Source organism: Dictyostelium discoideum (assembly GCF_000004695.1).
Source record: "Dictyostelium discoideum AX4 chromosome 4 chromosome, whole genome shotgun sequence".
Taxonomy (NCBI): domain Eukaryota; phylum Evosea; class Eumycetozoa; order Dictyosteliales; family Dictyosteliaceae; genus Dictyostelium; species Dictyostelium discoideum.
Window position 1 is genome coordinate 4,784,700 of NC_007090.3, and position 20,000 is coordinate 4,804,699.

General features: G+C 21.6%; 11 protein-coding genes across 11 annotated transcripts in view; 6 read left to right on the forward strand and 5 right to left on the reverse strand.

The window, feature by feature from the left end:
- Window positions 1-277: 277 nt before the first annotated feature.
- On the forward strand, window positions 278-2,639 carry flpA (FKBP-like protein; the record flags this gene model as incomplete). Its single annotated transcript, XM_632503.1, has 3 exons — window positions 278-489; window positions 601-943; window positions 1,047-2,639. The coding sequence occupies 3 exons, from the start codon at window positions 278-280 to the stop codon at window positions 2,637-2,639; spliced, it is 2,148 nt and encodes a 715-aa protein (XP_637595.1).
- Window positions 2,640-2,807: 168 nt separating this feature from the next.
- Window positions 2,808-3,708, reverse strand: ecmD (extracellular matrix protein; the record flags this gene model as incomplete). Its single annotated transcript, XM_632504.1, has 2 exons — window positions 2,808-3,215; window positions 3,295-3,708. The coding sequence occupies 2 exons, from the start codon at window positions 3,706-3,708 to the stop codon at window positions 2,808-2,810; spliced, it is 822 nt and encodes a 273-aa protein (XP_637596.1).
- Window positions 3,709-4,971: 1,263 nt separating this feature from the next.
- Window positions 4,972-5,926, reverse strand: DDB_G0286649 (hypothetical protein; the record flags this gene model as incomplete). Its single annotated transcript, XM_632505.1, has 2 exons — window positions 4,972-5,424; window positions 5,513-5,926. 2 exons carry the CDS (start codon window positions 5,924-5,926, stop codon window positions 4,972-4,974), a joined length of 867 nt encoding a protein of 288 aa, XP_637597.1.
- A 1,150-nt stretch (window positions 5,927-7,076) lies between these two features.
- Window positions 7,077-8,232, forward strand: DDB_G0286651 (saposin B domain-containing protein; the record flags this gene model as incomplete). The annotated part of the gene is made up of 2 exons (XM_632506.2): window positions 7,077-7,078; window positions 7,230-8,232. Coding segments are annotated over 2 exons (1,005 nt in total).
- A 627-nt stretch (window positions 8,233-8,859) lies between these two features.
- On the forward strand, window positions 8,860-9,333 carry salA (SAPLIP C protein; the record flags this gene model as incomplete). The annotated part of the gene is made up of 1 exon (XM_632507.1): window positions 8,860-9,333. One exon carries the CDS (start codon window positions 8,860-8,862, stop codon window positions 9,331-9,333), a length of 474 nt encoding a protein of 157 aa, XP_637599.1.
- A 372-nt stretch (window positions 9,334-9,705) lies between these two features.
- On the forward strand, window positions 9,706-10,260 carry DDB_G0286653 (hypothetical protein; the record flags this gene model as incomplete). Its single annotated transcript, XM_632508.1, has 1 exon — window positions 9,706-10,260. The coding sequence occupies one exon, from the start codon at window positions 9,706-9,708 to the stop codon at window positions 10,258-10,260; it is 555 nt and encodes a 184-aa protein (XP_637600.1).
- A 323-nt stretch (window positions 10,261-10,583) lies between these two features.
- On the reverse strand, window positions 10,584-14,976 carry DDB_G0286655 (hypothetical protein; the record flags this gene model as incomplete). The annotated part of the gene is made up of 2 exons (XM_632509.1): window positions 10,584-14,430; window positions 14,651-14,976. The coding sequence occupies 2 exons, from the start codon at window positions 14,974-14,976 to the stop codon at window positions 10,584-10,586; spliced, it is 4,173 nt and encodes a 1,390-aa protein (XP_637601.1).
- Window positions 14,977-15,431: 455 nt separating this feature from the next.
- Window positions 15,432-15,810, reverse strand: DDB_G0286657 (hypothetical protein; the record flags this gene model as incomplete). The annotated part of the gene is made up of 2 exons (XM_632510.1): window positions 15,432-15,618; window positions 15,695-15,810. 2 exons carry the CDS (start codon window positions 15,808-15,810, stop codon window positions 15,432-15,434), a joined length of 303 nt encoding a protein of 100 aa, XP_637602.1.
- Window positions 15,811-15,887: 77 nt separating this feature from the next.
- DDB_G0286659 (hypothetical protein) lies at window positions 15,888-16,529 on the reverse strand (the record flags this gene model as incomplete). Its single annotated transcript, XM_632511.1, has 3 exons — window positions 15,888-15,973; window positions 16,150-16,307; window positions 16,405-16,529. 3 exons carry the CDS (start codon window positions 16,527-16,529, stop codon window positions 15,888-15,890), a joined length of 369 nt encoding a protein of 122 aa, XP_637603.1.
- Window positions 16,530-17,186: 657 nt separating this feature from the next.
- Window positions 17,187-18,872, forward strand: DDB_G0286661 (hypothetical protein; the record flags this gene model as incomplete). Its single annotated transcript, XM_632512.1, has 3 exons — window positions 17,187-17,341; window positions 17,448-18,106; window positions 18,202-18,872. The coding sequence occupies 3 exons, from the start codon at window positions 17,187-17,189 to the stop codon at window positions 18,870-18,872; spliced, it is 1,485 nt and encodes a 494-aa protein (XP_637604.1).
- Window positions 18,873-19,409: 537 nt separating this feature from the next.
- Window positions 19,410-20,000, forward strand: part of rab21 (Rab GTPase) — a gene marked incomplete at both ends in the record, with an annotated part of 1,316 nt that continues 725 nt past the window's right edge. The window contains 3 exons of the mRNA XM_632513.1: window positions 19,410-19,455; window positions 19,553-19,696; window positions 19,804-20,000. The exon at window positions 19,804-20,000 is cut by the window's right edge and continues 23 nt beyond it. Of these exons, the coding sequence (XP_637605.1) occupies window positions 19,410-19,455; window positions 19,553-19,696; window positions 19,804-20,000 (387 nt within the window). The remainder of the gene's footprint in view (window positions 19,456-19,552; window positions 19,697-19,803) is intronic.

Sequence of the window (20,000 nt, forward strand, 5' to 3'; positions counted from 1 at the left end):
ATTCACTCTAAATAAATAAAATTTTTTTTTTTTTTTTTTTCATTTTTTTTATTTTTTTTTTTTTTTCATTTTTTTTTTTCGATTTAAAAAAAAATTTTGACGGAAACGTTATCGATCACTTCGTTTATATATTTGCAAATTTTATTTTTCATTTTTTTTTTATTTTTTTTATTTTTTTACTTTTTTTACTTTTTTTTTTTTTTTATTTTTTTTTAATTTTTTTTTATTTTCATACATATTATTACAAACAAATAAACACTCACAATAAGAAAGAAGAATGTTTTCTATTAATAACAGAAATGAAGACAATGAAAATGAAGATATGGGTGAAAACATGTCAGATATAAAAGAAAAATGTGAAATTGTAGAACAAATAAACTTTGGAGATTATGGTAATGTTGAATCATTTAGAGTAATTTTCATACCAAGTAATCAAGATATTCAACCATATGAAGTATCTATTTCAACTAAAGAATCAATACAAACACAGTAAGTTTTTAAAACCTTTTATTATTTATTAAAACATTAATAATTATTATTAATTATTATTAAATAAAAATATAAACAAAAAAAAAAAAAAAATAAAAAAAAAAAAAAAAGACTTGATAATATTATAAATACGAAAAATAGAGTTTCAGAGTATATTTCAAAAAAAGATACATCTCATATTATATTTCCATTAGTTGATATTGGAGCAAATGGTTTTCTAGCGAATCCAAGAGCATCAGATTTATTAAGAAGAAAGAAATCATTTTTAGGTGATGCATTATTTGTTAATTTTAAAAAAATATATAGAGATATCTCTTTGGAAGAATTCTTGAAGATTGAAAAATTCATTTCAAAGAATATATACGTTCAAGACTTTGAAAATATTTGTAAAATTAATGACCATGATTTGGTTAGTTTAATTACCAAAAAATCAACATTTCAAGTTGATAAAGATGTAAGGGTTTTTTTTTTTATTTTTTTTTTTTTTTCAATTATTATTATAATATATTAATTATTTATTTATTTATTTATTTATTTCATTTACTTTATTTATAAAGATATGGATTTATAAAAAAAAGTCATCACAAGCTTTATATGAAATTAATTTTAAAGTAAATGATATAGATTTTGAATATAAACCAATTGTTGAAAAGTTAAAACCAGCCGGTCCTTTCTATTCACATTTTACAATTGAAGGAATTTCATTCTTTTCTAAAATTTTACCTCAAAAAACTCTCTCCATCAATTCATTAAGTAATAGAGTATTAATGTATTTGATTTGGAGACAACAAAAACTATTGTTTGGTTGTGATCAACAATACATTGATACTTCTGAACAAGAACATAGATTAGAACATGAACAATTTTTAAAGGATAATGTAAAAATACAAAAAGATAATGAACAAACATCAATGGATATTACAACCTCAACTTCTACAACAACAACTGCAACTGCAACAACTACCACAACTGCAACAGATGTAGAATTTAAAGATGTTACAAAACCAAAACAAACAGATGTTAAATTTAAAGATATATCACCACCATCACCATCATCATCATCAACATCTACATCAACATCAACATCAACAATGATTAATAATGATAAAGAAGATGAAGAAATTATTGAATTATATGGTATAAAAATTAAAAAGAATCATAGTGTAATTAGTATTAAAGATAAAGAAATTTATAAACATGTTATTAAAGCTGGTAATGGTACAGTATTTCCAACAATTGGTAATTCTATTGTAATTAGTTTTAGTACTAGACTACCAAATGGTAAAATCATTCAAGAGAAACAAAAACAAACAATCATTATTGGTGAAACCAATTGTATCATTGGTATACATTATGCATTAACATCGATGAGTCCTGGTGAACATTCAATAGTTGTATTGGATCCACAGTATGCATATGGTGATTTAGGGTTACCTGGTTTAATCACTGCACATACCAGGTTAATTGTTTTAATTGAAGCTTCAAATCAATTCGATACAAGGGAGAAATCAAATAATGCAACTATAATTAGAATGAGTACAACTGAGAAAATCAATGCAATTCGATCAGGTAGTGATCTAGCAAAGAATAATTTCAACTCTAATAGACTTGGTAGGTCATTGAGGGATTATAAATCTTTGGAAAACTATTATAATTTAGATTATCTATCAAAGGTTTCTCAAGAGGAATGGGACGATATTCAAAGTTTGGCAACTTCAAATTCTATCAATATAGCCATAGTTTACTCAAAGCTAAATAGATGGGATCGTACATTTCATTATTTAAAACTTGCAATGGAATATGATGAAGACTCTCCAAAAATTCATTATTGGCTCTCCAAATGCTATAAAAATGGTCAAAACTATGAAGATGCTATCAAAGAAATTCAATTGGCTCAAAAAATTGACTCTGAATCTCAAACTCCAAAAATGACAAATCTTCAATACAATAAGGAATTAGATCATTTGAATAAACTATTGGCAAATCAAGAATTGGAAGAACGTAAAATGTATAAAAGAATATTTGATAATTTACATGAAGATGATGATAATCAAACTACTGAAATTAATAAAATGGAAGATGATTTATTATTTACTCAAGGTAATAGTGAAAATAAAAATCTTGATATTATTGCCGATTCAAATAATTAGAGGAAAAAAAAAAAAAAAAAAATAAAATAAAATGTATATAGTGTAAAAAATAAAATAAAATTAGTTTTTATTTATTAATTTTTTTTTTTTTTTTTTATAATAAATAAATAATAAATATAAATATAAAAATATATAAATATATTTTTTTTTTGTTTGGGTGTGTGTTTTTTAAACTCTTTCAAATGAAACTGTTGAGAAAGTTGGATTTACAACTGCTGAAACGAAACCAAATGAGAAAGAGTCACCAACTGGAAGAGTATTTACAAATGATGGGAAACCTAAATTACCAGTTTGAGCATTTTTTTCAACATTCCAAAATTCAGTTGGATTCCAATTATCAGAGTGAATTTGAATTGATTTAATTGCTGTGCTATCATTATTTGTTACTGTAACTCTATATTGATAATAGTGTACATTATTTGAATCCCATTGCCAATCAATATCTAATTTATAATTAAATTTTAATGGTCCAGTTGGTGGTTTGGTTGTTGGTGATGGTGTTGTTGTTGGTGTAACTGTTGGTGTATTACAAGGTTCACCATAGTAAAGTCTTGGACATGTGTCATATGATTTTAACTATAATCAAAAAATTAAAATTAATTTATAAGTACTATTTAAAATCAAAAAAAAGATTATCTATTTTGTTTATACTTACTGCCAATGCATAATAAAAGTTATTTAAATTAAAGAAACCAACATTACCATTACAAGTAAGCTGAGTATTTATTTGTTTTAATCTAAGATTACCATCACTTAATCTAATACTAAAATCTTCAACACGGAATTGATCATCAGCTGCAAATGGTTGAACTAATCCGCCACGACTACAAGTTGTTTCATAGGTTTGTAAATTGTATAATGATTCCCTTAATACAAATTCACCAGATGCGAAAACAAGATTACCTTTATAACCTTCTTGAGCCAATGATTGAGAATGAACACCAGAGATTGAAACTTGAACACATTTTGATGGATCAGCTAATGATGAAAGTAATTGATTACAACTATTATCACCAAATGCAACTGATGAAACACCTAATAATGCAACTAATGAATATAATAATTTCATTTTTTTTAAATAGGAATATTTTAAAATAAATAGTATTAAAGAAAATTGAATATTTTATAAATTTAAATTTATAATTATTTAATTGATGATAATTTAATGATTTATTAAAAAAAAAAAAAACCAATCTATTTATACGTTTTTTAAAAAAATAAAAATAATAATTATTAAAAATGAAAAAAAATATAAAAATAAAAATTCTGTATATTTGTGTATGTAACTGTGGTTATTTTTTTGTGTATGTAATAGTGATTGGAGTTTCAATATAAATATTTATGTGAAAATAGCACTATTGCTATTGGTCACTTTAGTACATCCATTTTCAGAATATAAAAAAAAAACCAATTTTCCAATCCATGAATCTGTGTTTTTCCACTTTTATCATTTTTACCTTTTTCAAAATACATCAATATATATATACACACAATGTGAGGGTTAAAAAAATTAACTGAGCACATAAAAAAATTTAACACAACCCCAAAGTATATTAACACAACATAATAATTATTTATTTTAAAAAATTAAAAAAATGTATTGGGGGGGTGGGTAGGTAGGTGAAAGTTAATTAATTCTATATATAAAAAAAATTTGTAATATTTTAATTCTTTTGATTTTATAAATTCTATGAATGTTTTATTATAAAAAATAAAAACAATTATAATTTTTTGAGAATAATGTAAATAACAACTTATCAATAACTGAAAAAAAAAATTAATTATTTTAATTTCGTGTTAAATAAATAAAATGATTGTATATTTTTTTTATATTTTAAAAAAAATATAATGACATTACAAATTAAAAAATTGATGAAGAACTTTGTAAAAAGGCAAAAAATAATGGTTTCTTTTTTTTTGATATTAATTTACCAAACTATAAAATGAATTGAAATTATTATTATTATTGTATTTACTGTTATCTTTTGATTGTTATATTTGTGTTTTCTATCATAAAAATAGTAGCATTTAATTTTTGAATGCATCAGTTGGCATTTGCAAGTTCTCTTACTGGATTGAATAAATTAAATGCTAAATAAAAAAACTTAATATCCATTTTTTGGAATAACTAATTTAAAAAAATTATGAAGCAATTTAATATTGATGAAAAGAACAAAAAAAAGACTATGAAGCTCAAAAAATAATAACGGAAAATTGATTTTAAAGGTTTAGATATATATAAATAATAGAAATATTATTTTTTTTTTTTTTTTTTTATTATTATGAATATGTTAATAAATATTAAATAAAAAAATGATATTTTAAAAAGTTTTTAAGCCCTAACAATTTTAACAGTTGAAAAAGTTGGATTGGCAGTTGAAGAAACGAAACCAAATGAGAAGGATTCACCAACTTTGAGAGTTGATACGAAAGCTGGGAAACCTAAATTACCAGTTTGTACATTTCTTTCAATATTCCAAAATTCAGTTGGATTCCAATTATCAGAATGAATTTCAATTGATTTAATTGCTGTGGCCTCATTATTTGTTAAGGTTAATTTATATTGATAATATGTTACACCACTGGTTATCCATTGATTGTCAATATTTAATTTATAACTAATTTTTGGTGTTCCACTTGGTGTAGTAGTTGGTGTAGTAGTTGGTGTAACTGTTGGGGTAACTGTTGGAGTAACAGTTGGAGTAACAGTTGCTGTTGGTGTAACTGTTGGTGTATTACAAGGTTCACCATAGTAAAGTCTTGGACATGTGTCATATGATTTTAACTAAAATTAAAAAAAAAAAAAAATATATATTAATATGAAAAATGATAATAATGATAATGAAAATAATAATAATTAATTTTATACATACTGCAACTGTATAATAAAAGTTATTTAAATTGAAGAAACCAACATTACCATTACAAGTAAGTTGAGTATTAATTTGTTTTAATCTAAGATTACCATCACTTAATCTAATACTAAAATCATCAACACGGAATTGATCATCTGCTGAAAATGGTTGAACTAATCCACCACGGCTACATGTTGTTTCATAGGTTTGTAAATTGTATAATGATTCCCTTAATACAAATTCACCATTGGAGAAAACAAGATTACCTTTATAACCTTCTTGAGCCAATGATTGATAATGAACACCAGAGATTGAAACTTGAACACATTTTGATGGATCAACTAATGATGAAAGTAATTGATTACAACTGGTATCACCAAATGCAACTGATGAAACACCTAATAATGCAACTAATGAATATAATAATTTCATTTTTCTTTTTTTTTTTTAATAAATAAATATAAATTTTAGAATTTAAATATTTGAATAAATAATAATAGTTTGAATTAATGATTATACTTTTAAAAAAAAATCTATTTATACTTTTTTTTTTTTTCATAACGAAAATAAAAAAAAAAAAAAAAAAATATAATTAAAAAAATAAAATTATTAAATTGACGTCACTTAAAATAATTTTTTTAATTTTTTGTATGATTTAATATATTAAAATATTCTGGAAGTGTGGGTGAATATGTGTGTGTAAGTAGGGATTTTCCAATGTTTAAATTTTTTTTTTTTTTAAATTATTATAATTTTACCACGATACAGTGTGTTTAATATAAAATATAACGAGGTGGAAAAATTTTTAAAATTGTAATAAATATTAGATAAAAAGATTTATCTGTTTTGTCCAAAAGTAGGCTAGTGTTGAAAATATTGCAACATTATTAAATTGATGATATGATATAGAATCAAAAAGATTTTTGAAAAAAAAAATAAAAAAATAAAAAAAAAATAAAAAAAATATAAAATAACTATAATATAAAATAAAAATGTTTAGAAAAAAAAAAAAAAAAAAAAAAAAAAAAAAAAAAGAGATAAAAAAAAAGTTTTGTGATATTTGAAAATTAATTTAATGTGCTAATAATAATTGTTTAAAAAATTTATAAAACTCAATTTGAAATTTTAAAAAAAAAAAAATCAAACAATTTCATTTTCTTTTTCTTTAGATTTTGTTTTGATTTGGGAATAAATAAATTCGGATTTATATATTTGTGGGTAGTGTGATTGCAATCATGTTAAAAATCCTCAGTACCCCACCAAAAAAATCATAATATTTTTTTTAATTATCTTTTTTTTTTTTTTTTCCCACGCTGTTTACTTTTTTTTTGGCTTGAGGTCAGAAAAAAAAAAAAACCAATGATTATCAAATCGGCAACAGTTGATAACTGAAAAAAAAATAAGAAAAAAAGATATTACGAAAATTCGTTTTACTTTTTTTCTAAATTTTTTTTTTTTTTTTTATTTTATTTTATTTTTTATTTTATTTTTTTTTTTTCAAAAACGATTTTTTAAGGTTTTTTTTTTTTTTTTTTGTTTTATTTTTAAAGTTTTACATATATATAAACAATCAATTTAAAAAATGTAGGTCCTTTGACAATCTTAAAAATTAAAATAAAATAAAAATAAAATAAAAAATAAAAAATAATAAAAGAAGTTTGGAAAAAATGGAAAAAATAAAAATTATTATTATTTTTATAAAATATTAATAAATTAAAATATTTTCATAATTTAGGATGAAATTTTTAATTGTTTTAATTTTAGCATTATTCGCTTTATCAAGTGTTAATGCAAGCAGCGCTATTGAATGCGAACTTTGTGAATATGCTGCCAATTATGGTGAATTGCTCATTCAATCAAATGCCACCGAAACTGAAATTATCGATAAAGTTGAAAACTTTTGCAAAGTTATCCCATCTAGTTTCCAAGCCACTTGTGATAGTTTAATCGCAAACTATGGTAAACAACTCATTCAAATGATTGTCAACAAAGAATCACCAAGCACTTTATGCGCTCAAATTGATATGTGTGCATCATCAACTGAAGCCGTCCAAGGTATTTTAGAATGTGACATTTGCCAATTCATCGTTAAACAAGTCAACAAATATATTTCAGGTAACGCAACTGAAGCCCAAATCCTCAAATTCTTAGATACTGATTGTGAAGTCTTTGGTAAAGGTGGTTCAGTAACTTGTCAAAACATTGTCAACAACTATGCCCCACAAATCATCAATTTAATCATTAACAACGCATCACCATCCCAAGTCTGCGGTCTTGTCGGTTTATGTGGCTCCTCTTTGAAAATCGAAGAACCAGTCCAAGGTGAATTAGAATGTGGTGTTTGTGAAGTCATTGCTCAACAATGCTCAAACTACATCAAAGCCAACAAAACCGAATCTGAAATCGTTGGTCTCCTCGATCAATTCTGTTCAACTCTTTCAATCTTTGAAAGTGCTTGTGATACCATCGTTGCCAGCTCTGCTCCAAAGATCATCAACTTACTCTTACAAAACCAAAGTGCAACTGTAGTTTGTACCGAAATTGGCTTCTGTGGTAACTCTTCATCAGGTAATAACAACCATTCATCATCTGAAGAATCTTCATCATCTTCCCAACCATCATCATCTTCTGAATCATCAGAATCAAGTTACTCTGGTTCAATGACTGGTGCTTCATCTGGTTCAGCTTCAGGTTCAGGTTCAGGTACATCTGGAAACATGAAAATTTACATCAAATAAATTTAATAATTAAATAATTTAAGTTGTAAAAAGAAAAAAAAAAAAAAAGTAATAATAAAAAAAAATTAAAAAATTAAAAAAATATATATTTTTAGATTCGTGGGAAAATTTTCCCACTTTTTTCTTTTTTCAAAATTTTTTTTTCTTTTTTTTTTTTTTTAATTTCAGACCTCTTTTCGATTTTATTTGAAAATTTACAAAAAAGCAAGATATTTTTTTTTTTTTTCTTTTAATTTTATTTTTTTTTTTTTTTTTTTTTTTTAAAAAATTATTTTAGTTCATCACAATAAAATTAGTTTTTTTTTTTTTTTTTTTTTTTTTAATTTCGATTCCAATCAAATATAAAAATGTAACTATAACTTTTTTTTCGATTTCTTTTTTTTATCAAAAAAATAAAAAAAAAAAAAAAAAAAAATAATAAAAATTATTGTTTGAAATAAAAAAAGCTATTTTTTAAAAAATTTAAAAATAATAATATTTTATATAATTTGGTTTTTGGACATTTTTTTTTTTTTTTTTTTTTTTTTTTAGTAATTTATCAATAGAAAAAATATTAATCAAAAAAAAAAAATCAAAAAATCAAAATCGAAATCAAAAAATCAAAATAAAAATAAAAATAGATAAAGGATGAAATATTTAAAGGGTTTAATTTTAGCTTTAGTAGCTTTATCAAGTGTTAATTCATTAAATATAAAAGATGATGCTGAATGTATGCTTTGTAATGTTATAGTTGATGAAGCTGAGGCATATGTTGCACAAAATTTTAACTCCACTGAAATTTCTTCAATCCTCAGTGAAAATTGTCAATTACTCCCAAGCTTCCAAGACGTATGTATTGGTATTGTTGATGAATATACACCAACCATTATTAAATATATAATTGCTAAAGAATCACCAACAACCATTTGTGAACAAATTAATTGTTGTGATTCATCATCATCATCATCATCATCTCAAGACTCTTCATCATCAAATAATGACTCTTGGTCAGAATTTGGTTCATCATCTCAAGATTCTTCATCATTCGAAAATAATTCATCATCTGATAATTCTCAATCTAATACTGGTGCTTCAACAGGTACATCTGGTCATAGTTTGTAAATTAAACATTAAACTCCTTTTTAATAAATTAACCTTTTTATTATTATAAATTGTTTTTTTTTTATTGATTTTTTTTTTGTTGATTTTTTTTTTTTTTAATTTTTAACACTTAAAAAAAAAGGTTTTGGGAAACTTTAAAAAAAAATATCTAAATTTCCCAAAAACTATTTTTACCATTTTTTTATTTTTTTTATTTTTATTTTTTTATTTTTTTATTTTTATTTTTATTTTTTTCAAAACGATTTTTTTTTTTTCAACATTATTCAAAACAGAAAATTCAATTTAATTTGTTTGCAATTATTTATTTATATTAAAATTTTATTTATAATTTTTTTATTTTTGTATTAGATAAAAAATAAAATAAAAAAAAAAATGATGACTAAAGTTTATTATTATTGTTTTATTATATTTTTATTATTTATTTCAATGATAACATTATCAAATGGTGCAAAAGATATGGAATCAAATGAACCAAGCAATTTAAACTTTTATGAATTAACAGAATCATTAAAAGAATCACCAGCATGTACAATTTGTGAATACTTTGTTAATGAAGTTGAAGTATTATTATCAAGTAATACTAGTCTTTCAAAGATAAATCAAACTTTAGAACAAGATTGTGGTTTATTTCCATCATTTGTAGAGACATGTTTAGAGGTTGTTATAAAGTATACAACATTGATGATCAAATATATTGAACAAAAAGAAACAGCAATTTACATTTGTGATAATCAATTTAATTTATGTGATAGTGGTAGTCAATCAGATTCAACAGATTATGATTCCTCAAATTCATTTACAGGTTCTTATAATTCAGGTTCATCAATTTCATTTTCTTCAGATTCTTCAAACCCATCATCTGGTTCAGGTTCTATAACAGGTTCAATGACAGGTTCTGGTTCAGGTTCAGCTGGTCCATTTTATTAAAGTTTTTTTAAAAAAAAAAAAAAATAATAATAACAATAATAATAATTTATATTTAAATTAAATATAAATTATATAATATCTAATATTGTGTATATAAATAAATTATTTATTAATATAAAAATTTAAAAAATATAATCAAGTGAAAAGTAGTAACAAAACGATTGAGTTGACCTTACAACAATTATTTCACCAAAAATATATAATCAAAAAAAAAAAAAAAAAAAAAAAAAAAAAAGAATATATATTATTATTTTATTTATTTATTTATTTATTTATTTATTTATTTATTTATTTATTTATTTGATTTATAATATATACATATTTTACAAATTAATATAAGGACATGGATTAATATTAAAATCTCTAGAATAAATATATTCAATTATGGAATAGATTATTCTTAGGGAGGTATTGGTTTGATTTATTTCTTGAGAACACTCGATGACATCACCATTTCTTTTTAATTTTAAATAACATTTATCATTGATAACTAGATGATTTTGAGGTTTCCTTTTAAATCCATCTTTGAATTTATTGAATAATTCAAATCTTTTAAGTTCATCTTGAGTAGGAGATAAAATAACCATTGAGTTGTGAGAATAATAATCATGTTTACGGATACCAAAGTCATATATACCAGCACAATCCTCAACAAAATATTTTTGTTTAGATGATATTGGTAATTTATAACCTTTACCACCTCTATTATTATTATTATTATTATTATTATTAACTGATGAACTATTAGTTTCTTTATTAATACTCCAATTAGAATTAATATCATATATTATTTTTGCACCAGTTAAAAATACAGGATATTTGTTTAAGGAACGTTTATTTGAATAAATAAAATCTTTACATGAATAATTCCATTGAATTTCTTTTGCCTTAAATTGATCAATAGTTAAGGGATCAATTCCACTACCAACATAAAGACCATAATCATCATTTTCCCTATGATACATTAAATTTGATAATTCCGTAATAATTATAGATGGTACTTTTTGATTTAAAAATTTAATAATTTCTTCATTTAATGATAATTCATTATTATTATTATTTATATTATTATTAATGTCATTATAATAATAATTTGATGACAATGTTTGTGGTATTTGAATATTTGGTTGTGGTGAACCATCATTGGTATTATTATTATTATTATCATCATCATTTATCATTGATAAATAATTTTCAATTTCTAAATTTTCAATAAATTGTTTTTGATAATTTTGATTATGTTCAATATGAACTAAATTAATAAAAAGATCAATTCTATGAATATTTAATTTAATTTGATTAATGAAGTTTTCCATGCTTCTTGTATTTACTTGAAAATTGATTTTAATTATTGATAATCTTTCTAAACTTGATTCATAATCAGTTTTTTTAAATTTTTCAATAAACTTTTTCTTTGCAATTAATGGAAAACGTGTTGTAATTGTTACATTGAAACCAAATTTTAAAAATGATTGAGCCACATCGAAACCCACACCAACTCTACCACCTAAAATAACGATATTCATTTGATTGAGTAATAATCTAAAGTTTGGATAAAACATTGGAAAAATGGAACCTTTTTTTTTTTTACACTCGTGGCAATTATCCAATGAACATTCATTGGATGATCGATCAATCTTGAAAACTTGTTTTGGCATTTCAAGCATTTCAGTAGTATTACATAGATTACATTTCCTCAAAAGTTTCATACCTAGTTGTCTAAATTTTACAATTGGAAATTTGAATGATAAATCATGAAATTCATTGAGATTAGAGTGATTTTGACCTTTAGCCCTCATTAGAGAATACACATCATTAGTTATTAAATAATCAGAGTCTTTTGATATATCCAATAACCATCGATTAAATTGAGTTAATAACATTAAAGTTCCAGATTCAAAAACAACACTGGGTCCATAATCTCCAAATAGATGTTCATAATCTAAAAATGATTCGATTGGTGTGTTTGTTGATAGTTTAAAGAATTTTTCAACAAATGGTAAATCTGGACCAATGTTTCCCGCTTTTATTATCATTTGAAGAGAGTTTTCAAATGGTTGAATCCCAGATTGATTATCCTTTGGACAATAATTATTAATAATATTATCAAAACCACGAATTGTATACTTATTGATTCTTGATATATCTAAACCCGGTGCGATATAGTTAATTCTATTATTGAATGATCTAACTGTTCTTGGTAGCATATAAACATTATCACCATCATAAACACTTGAACAACAATCGAAGTCGAAATAAAAGATTATATCTTGAATTGATCTATAAAGAGTTAACATAATTTGAATTTGTCTATATGGATATTTTGATACTAATGAAATTGCATTTGTGGTTCTTATAAATGTATAATCATCCTTATTAAAATTAACATCTTTTTTTAAATTATTTAAAACTTGATTCGCAACTTGTCTTAACTTTTCTTCACCATTTATTAAATTATCAGTAATTATCCATAAATCAATATCTGATTCAAAATATGGTGATTTTATACCATGATATCTTTGAAATAATAATTCTCTAAATTTTGAACCTCTTTCAACCAATTCCATTAAATAATCAACTAAAATAATTGGCATTCTTGATTTATATAAAACTCTTTTAATTTGTACTAATTTTAAATATTCTCTTTTAATTTCAAAAGGTAAACTATCTAAACATGCCGTTATTGAACCACCTGCTACTACAACTTTTGTTTTATCATCACTACCACTACCACTACCACTGCCCCAACCAAAATCTTTATCAAATATTCCATTTGTAAAAACTGAAAAACATTTTTTAAATAATTCTAATGATGGTACGATTGAATAATCACCATTTTTTAATTTTCTATGAAATGGTTTTGGATTATCATCAAAAGCGATAGTGTCTCTTGCTAATTCTGATAATGATAAATTACCTTGATTACTTTTAAAGATTTCTTTATTACAATATAATTTTGGTTTTGTAAAAAAATGATTTTCATAAACTTCTTGATCATAAACTTTAATTAATTTTTGATAATTATTATTATTGTTGTTATTATTATCATTATTAAATATCATTGTTGATGTATCGGTTGTATTATTATTTCCAATATTAAAGATTGAATCTTTAATATATCCAAATTGAACTTCTTTATATTCTTCCAATGAAACCAATTGATTAACCATACCTATAGAATTTTCTAATAAACCAATAAGGTTACACATAAGGTGTATATATTTAACTTTTTTAAACATTTTTTTAATACAATTATCAATTAACATAATTAATTGATCATTATTATTGTTATTATTATTTTGATTATTATTATTATTATTATTATTATTATTATTATTATTATTATTATTATTATTATTATTATTATTATTATTATTATTATTATTATTATTATTATTATAATATAGTTTTAATTTTAATAATGTTTCAATATAGATATATTCTGTTTGAAATGGTTTTTTAAGTTTTTCTTGAACATGAGATCTAAGGAAAAGTTCAATTTCACTTAAATGTGATAATAAACACATTGATAATAATTTAACCCTTTTTTTAACTTTATCTTTGAAAAAATAATGATATAGTGGGGTATGTCCGACATCTGAATCTATATTTAATATGAATTCTTGAATTTCCTTATCATTTTCATTCTTTATTTCAATTGAAACCGATGGATTCAATGATGAGAGTAGATTATCCATTTCTTTCATTTTGTTAATTACATACTTTGATACTTTATATAACATATTAACTTTTGATTGTGAAATTTCCATTAAAATTTCATTAAATCTTTGTTTTTTATAATTTATTTTAAATTCATTATATTTTCTTTTATTATTATTATTATTATTATTATTATTATTATTATTATTATTATTATTATTATTATTATTATCATGACAAAAGGAAGATAAAAATAGTCTTACTTTTGGACCTAATGAATTAGGAGAAATTAGTAACATTAAATCTAAATTTTTTGGATGAGCTTTTGCACAAGAAAAAATAGGGGAGGAGTATTTATCTGATAAAACTGTATATTTTGAAATGGTTATCCCTGAGTAATCATAACCAAAATAAAAATTTTCAATTTGAATGATTGAATGAATAGGAGGTTCTTCAGATTGAAATTGGACAAAATATTGATAGACTGAATCTGTAATGCAAGATGTATTTCTTAATTATTATTATTATTATTATTATTATTATTATTATTATTATTATTATTATTATTATTATTATTATTATTATTATTATTATTAATATTATTATTATTTGATTTTTTTTTTTGTATAATGTAAATATTATAATGTAATAAGTTAGTTTTGAAATGAGTATATATATTTAATTTTGGAGAGAGGAAAAAAAAAAAAAAAAAAAAAAAAAAAAAACTTACAAATTATTAAAAAGCGGATGTTCCATACTTCCTAAAAATTGAAAAACTAGATTTAAATGTTTTATATTTTTTGAAAAAGAGCTTGTTAATGATGGTTTATTATTAAAAAATATTGAAAATTTATTGACTATTGAATTATCTTTATTTAAAAATAATGAAATTAATCTATCTATTTCAAAATTATTTTTATTTCTTGTTTGAATATAGGATTCAATTGCTTTTGTTTCATTTTCATTTGAGATTTTAATGAATTCTTCTTCAATTTCATATAAATTTTCAATATTTATTTCTTTTTCATCCAATTCTAGTTCTTCATTTTCTTTCATTTCTATTTGATTTAAATGGATTTTGAAAAAAAAGGTGTCTAATGGATTTTGAAAAAAAAGGTGGAGAAAAAAAAAAAAAAAAAAAAAAAAAAAAAAAAAATGAAAAAGTGAAAAAAAAAAAAAAAAAAAAAAAAAAAAAATAAAATCAATAATTGTTTTTATTTATGGAAAAAAAAAAAAATCTTGTAATTCGATATTTAAATTTTATATTCTGTCCACCATTTTATCTATTTTTTTAATAAAAAACAATAAAGTAAATATAAAACTAATAATACATCCATACATATTAGAACAACCACCACTATAAATTTGGAAAATAAAAAAATAAAAAATAATATCTTCTTTCAATTTTAATATTTTTATATTTTTAATATTCCAATATTTTACTTTTATTATTTACAATTTTTCAATTATTATTATTTTTCATTGACTTTTTATTTTACTTTTTTTTATTTTTATTTTTTATCTTTCCAAAAGGCAATACAACAAGTAATATAAGAAGATACTGTAATAAAGGGTAATAATGCAACTAATGGTCTTCTATCTCCATAATGTAGTCTATAAAGCGAAAAGGTTAATGCAATTGGAGTCGCAATAAAACTATATAGACATCCATACTGAAATCTGTTTTTGAATCTACCACTAAAAATTAAATTTTGTAAGAAACAAAAATAATATAATAACAATAAAAATAATTATAAAAATTATAATAATTTACCTATCATTCATCATTAAAGTTGCAAGTAATACACCTGTTCCCCATATTGGTGTTGCCACTAATGCAAGACCATATACTACCTTTAAAGAGGTATATAATGCTTCTTTATTTAACATTTAATTGGTTAATAAAATTTAATGATGTGGTGGTGGTTTTAAAAAAAAATAAAAAAAAAAATTATTGCGAAGGTAGTTTAAAAAAAAAAAACAAAAAAAAAAAAAAAAAAAAAAAAAAAAAAAATATTGTAAAATTGTGGATCTGATTTCAAATCAAGATTCACTTTTTTTTTTTTAAAAAATTAAAACCAAAAAATAAAAAAAAATAATAAAATTAAATATGTCACATTTTTGTATACTTAAAATTTTATTATTTTTTACAACTTTATTTATAAATTTTTTTATTTTTTTATTTTTTTTATTTTTATTTGTTTTTTTTATCACTAAAAAAAGCATTACAACAAATTACATATGTTGAAATTGGTATTAAAGGTAAATAAATAAAAAATGGTAATTTATGACCTTTGTGTATACCAACAACACTTGAAGCTAAACAAAAAGGAGTGGCCACTAAACTTTCTAAACATCCATTTTGAAATCTATCTTTATATGAATCACTATAAAATAAGTAATAAAAATAATAATAATCATAATAATAATAATATTAGTGATTGTGGAGAGAATAAACAAATAATTAATTGAAAATTATAATACCTGTCATTCATCATAAAAGTTGCAAGTAATGCACCTGAACCCCATACTGGTGTTGCCACCAACGCAAGACCATAAACTACCTTAACTGAAGTATAAACTGTGTTTTTTAAAGAAATTTTTGACATTCTATTTTTAATTAAAAAAAAAAAAAAAAAAAAAAGTCAAAAGTAATCATTTCTCAAATTTGCATTTAGCGAAAAAAAAAAAAAAAGAAAAAAAAAAGATATTTTTTGTTTTTGATTATCTCAATTCAAACAATAAATATAAATTTTTTCAAAGAATGGTAACAATCTCAGATTTGATTGATTTTTTTTTTTTTTTTTTTTTTTTTTTGATTTTTTTTTTTTTTTTATTAGAATATGCAAATTTGCTTTTTTATTAAAATTAGAACATCAACTTTTTAATCATTAATCTCAAAAATTAAAAAATATTTTGTCACTATAACAAATCTAGATGTAATAAAAAAAAAAAAAAAAAAAAAAAAATTAAAAATATAAAAAATAATAATTATACTACTACATTAATAATTAGATTTGATTTTTATTATTAAAATCAAATATCCATTAATGTAATAAATAAAAAATATATAAATTCTTTTAAAAAAATAAAAAAAAATTTATTACCTAATTTAATTTCAATTTCCCTTTTTTAATATATTTTTTTTATTTTTTATTTTTTAATTTTTTTTTTTATTTTTTTTTATATTTTTTTTTTAATTTTTTTTTTAAAATTTTTTATTTTACACCATTTTTTTTTTTTTTTTCCCAAAGTCAATAGTAAAAATGGATAATGATAAAGAAAGAGATAATAAACCAATTGATATAGAAAAAACGTCCACAAATAATAATAATAATAACAATATCAATAATAACAATAATAATAATAATAATAATAATAATACAAATAACAATGCACCTGCCAAATCCTCTGGTGGATGGTAAGAATATTTTTACATATATAAAATAAAAGAGAAAAAAAAAAAAATATATAGATAAAGAAATAAAAAATTAACACAAATAAAACAAAATAAAAAAATAAAATAGGGGGTTTTGGGGATTTAATAATATTATAGAATCAGTTCAAAAGATTAATATTATGGAGACTGTAACACAACAAGTTCAACAAATTCAACAAATGAATATTATGGAGACTGTACAACAAATGAATTCAGATTTAGTCGACACAATAAAGACTAAATCCGATCAAATGGTTAATCTATATAAAGAAGATTTAAAGGAATTTTCAAGTTCATTAATGACTGATACTTCTCAAATAATTCAATCTCAATATGATAATGTAAAACAATATATACCCGAAACCATATCAAATGCAGTAGAGGATTTTAGTAGCAATAACAATAATAATAACAATAACAATAGCAATAATAACAATAATGATAATAATAGTAATTTATCTTCAACACCACTTAAATCACCAGCAAATATATTATTAAAGAGTATTTCATTCTTTACATCTGATCCAAGTGATATTCAAGAGTTTGAACAATGGTCAGTAGAGTTTGGTGATGTAGATAATCATAATTTAGAGATAAATACAATACTATCAGGTGATGATGGTGTAAAAACTTTATACTTAAACTATGTACCATCAAAGATTTCTCATCAACAATTTTGGCTTAAATATTTTTATAAACAATATAAAACTCAAAAAGAGGAAGAAAAGAGACAATTAATCTTTCAACGTAAGTTTTTTTTTAAAAAAAAAAAAATAATAAAAACCATTACACCAAAATTATATTTATAATATAATTAACACTTATTCATTCATTCATTGTAGAAGTCTCACAATCAAAAGAAGAAGAAGAAGTTGGTTGGGATGATTTCGATGATAGTGAAAATTTAGATAACAATAGCAATATAAATAATAGCGATATTAACAACGATGTAAATGAACCAATTAATGTACAACAACAACAACAACAACAACAACAACAACAACAACAAAATAATGAAGAAATAGTGGATGGTGATGAAATATCAAATTCTGCAACTATTGCAACATCAATAACTACAACAACAACAACAACAACAGCCTCATCCTTTACAAATACAGAAAATAAATCAGAAGAATTCATTGATAGTGATGATGAATTGGATAGAGAAATTGAAAGAAAGTATCAAGAAGAACAAAGATTATTAGAAATAGAGAAACAAGAAAAATTAAGAAAGTCATTAAGCGCAAATTTTAATGATGTTAAAAAAGAAGAAGAAGAAGAAGAAGAAGAAAAAGAAGAAGAAGAAAAAGAAAATTTACAAGTTAATGAACAATTTGAAGAGAAACAAATAGAACAACCAATTGAACAATCAATTGAAAAACAAAATGAAGAACAAATAATAGAACAAATAATAGAACAAACAATAGAACAAAAAGAATTAGTTTTTGATAATGAAAATAATAATAGTAACATTCAAGCCAATGAAGATGATGAAGAGTTAGGTTGGGATTAAAAAACAAAAACATAACCAAAAATAAAATTAAAAATAAAAAAAACATAACCAAAAACAAAAAATTTTTGGAAATTGGGAAATAAAATTTCTTTATTAGTGTTTTTTTGAGCGAAAATATTTTTTAATTTTTTTATTTTTAATTTTTTTTTTTTTTTTTATTTTTTTTTTTTTTTTTTTTTTAATTTATTTTTTTTTTTATTTTTTTTTTTAAAAATTTTTTTTTTTTCAAGATAATTGAAAATTTTTTATATTAATTCTCTCACCAAATCACCTTAAAAAAAAAAAAAAAATTTATAATATCATTTTTATTATTTATTCGTATACATTAAACAAATATTAATAACTTCGTTTTTTACACATAAAAAAAATTAATAAAAATAAAAAAATATAATTTTAATAAAAAAAAATTACATATAAATATAAATAAAAATATTACCCCTAATTTTCACTATTGCACAAAAACTAAACAATAAATAAAATAAATAAATAAAATAAATAAATACATATATATATATATACAAAAAAATCTTTTAGGAAATGACAGATACTGAAAAAAGTTTTAAAGTTGTCCTTCTTGGTGAAGGTAATTTCATAGATTTAAAATAATAATAATAATAATAATAATAATAATATATATATATATTAAATATTTACTAATTTGAATCAAATTCAATAAATAGGTTGTGTTGGTAAAACATCAATAGTTTTTAGATATATAGACAATATATTTAACGATAAACATTTAATGACTCAACACGCAGGTTTCTTTCAAAAACATATAAATATAGGTGGTAAAAGAATTTGTTTGACAATTTGGGATACAGGTAATTTTATAATATATATATAACATATATATATTTACATATTTTTATTTATATTAAATATTCACTATATAAATGTACTAATATTATTTTTATTTTAACAATAACAGCAGGACAAGAAAGATTTCATGCACTAGGACCAATTTATTATAGAGGTTCACAAGGTGCACTTGTTGTTTACGATATTACAGATAATGATTCATTTATTAAAGCAAAAAATTGGATTAAAGAATTAAAAACTATGTTGGGAAATGATATCTCTCTTTGTATTATTGGTAATAAATGTGATCTAGAAAAAACTCGTGTC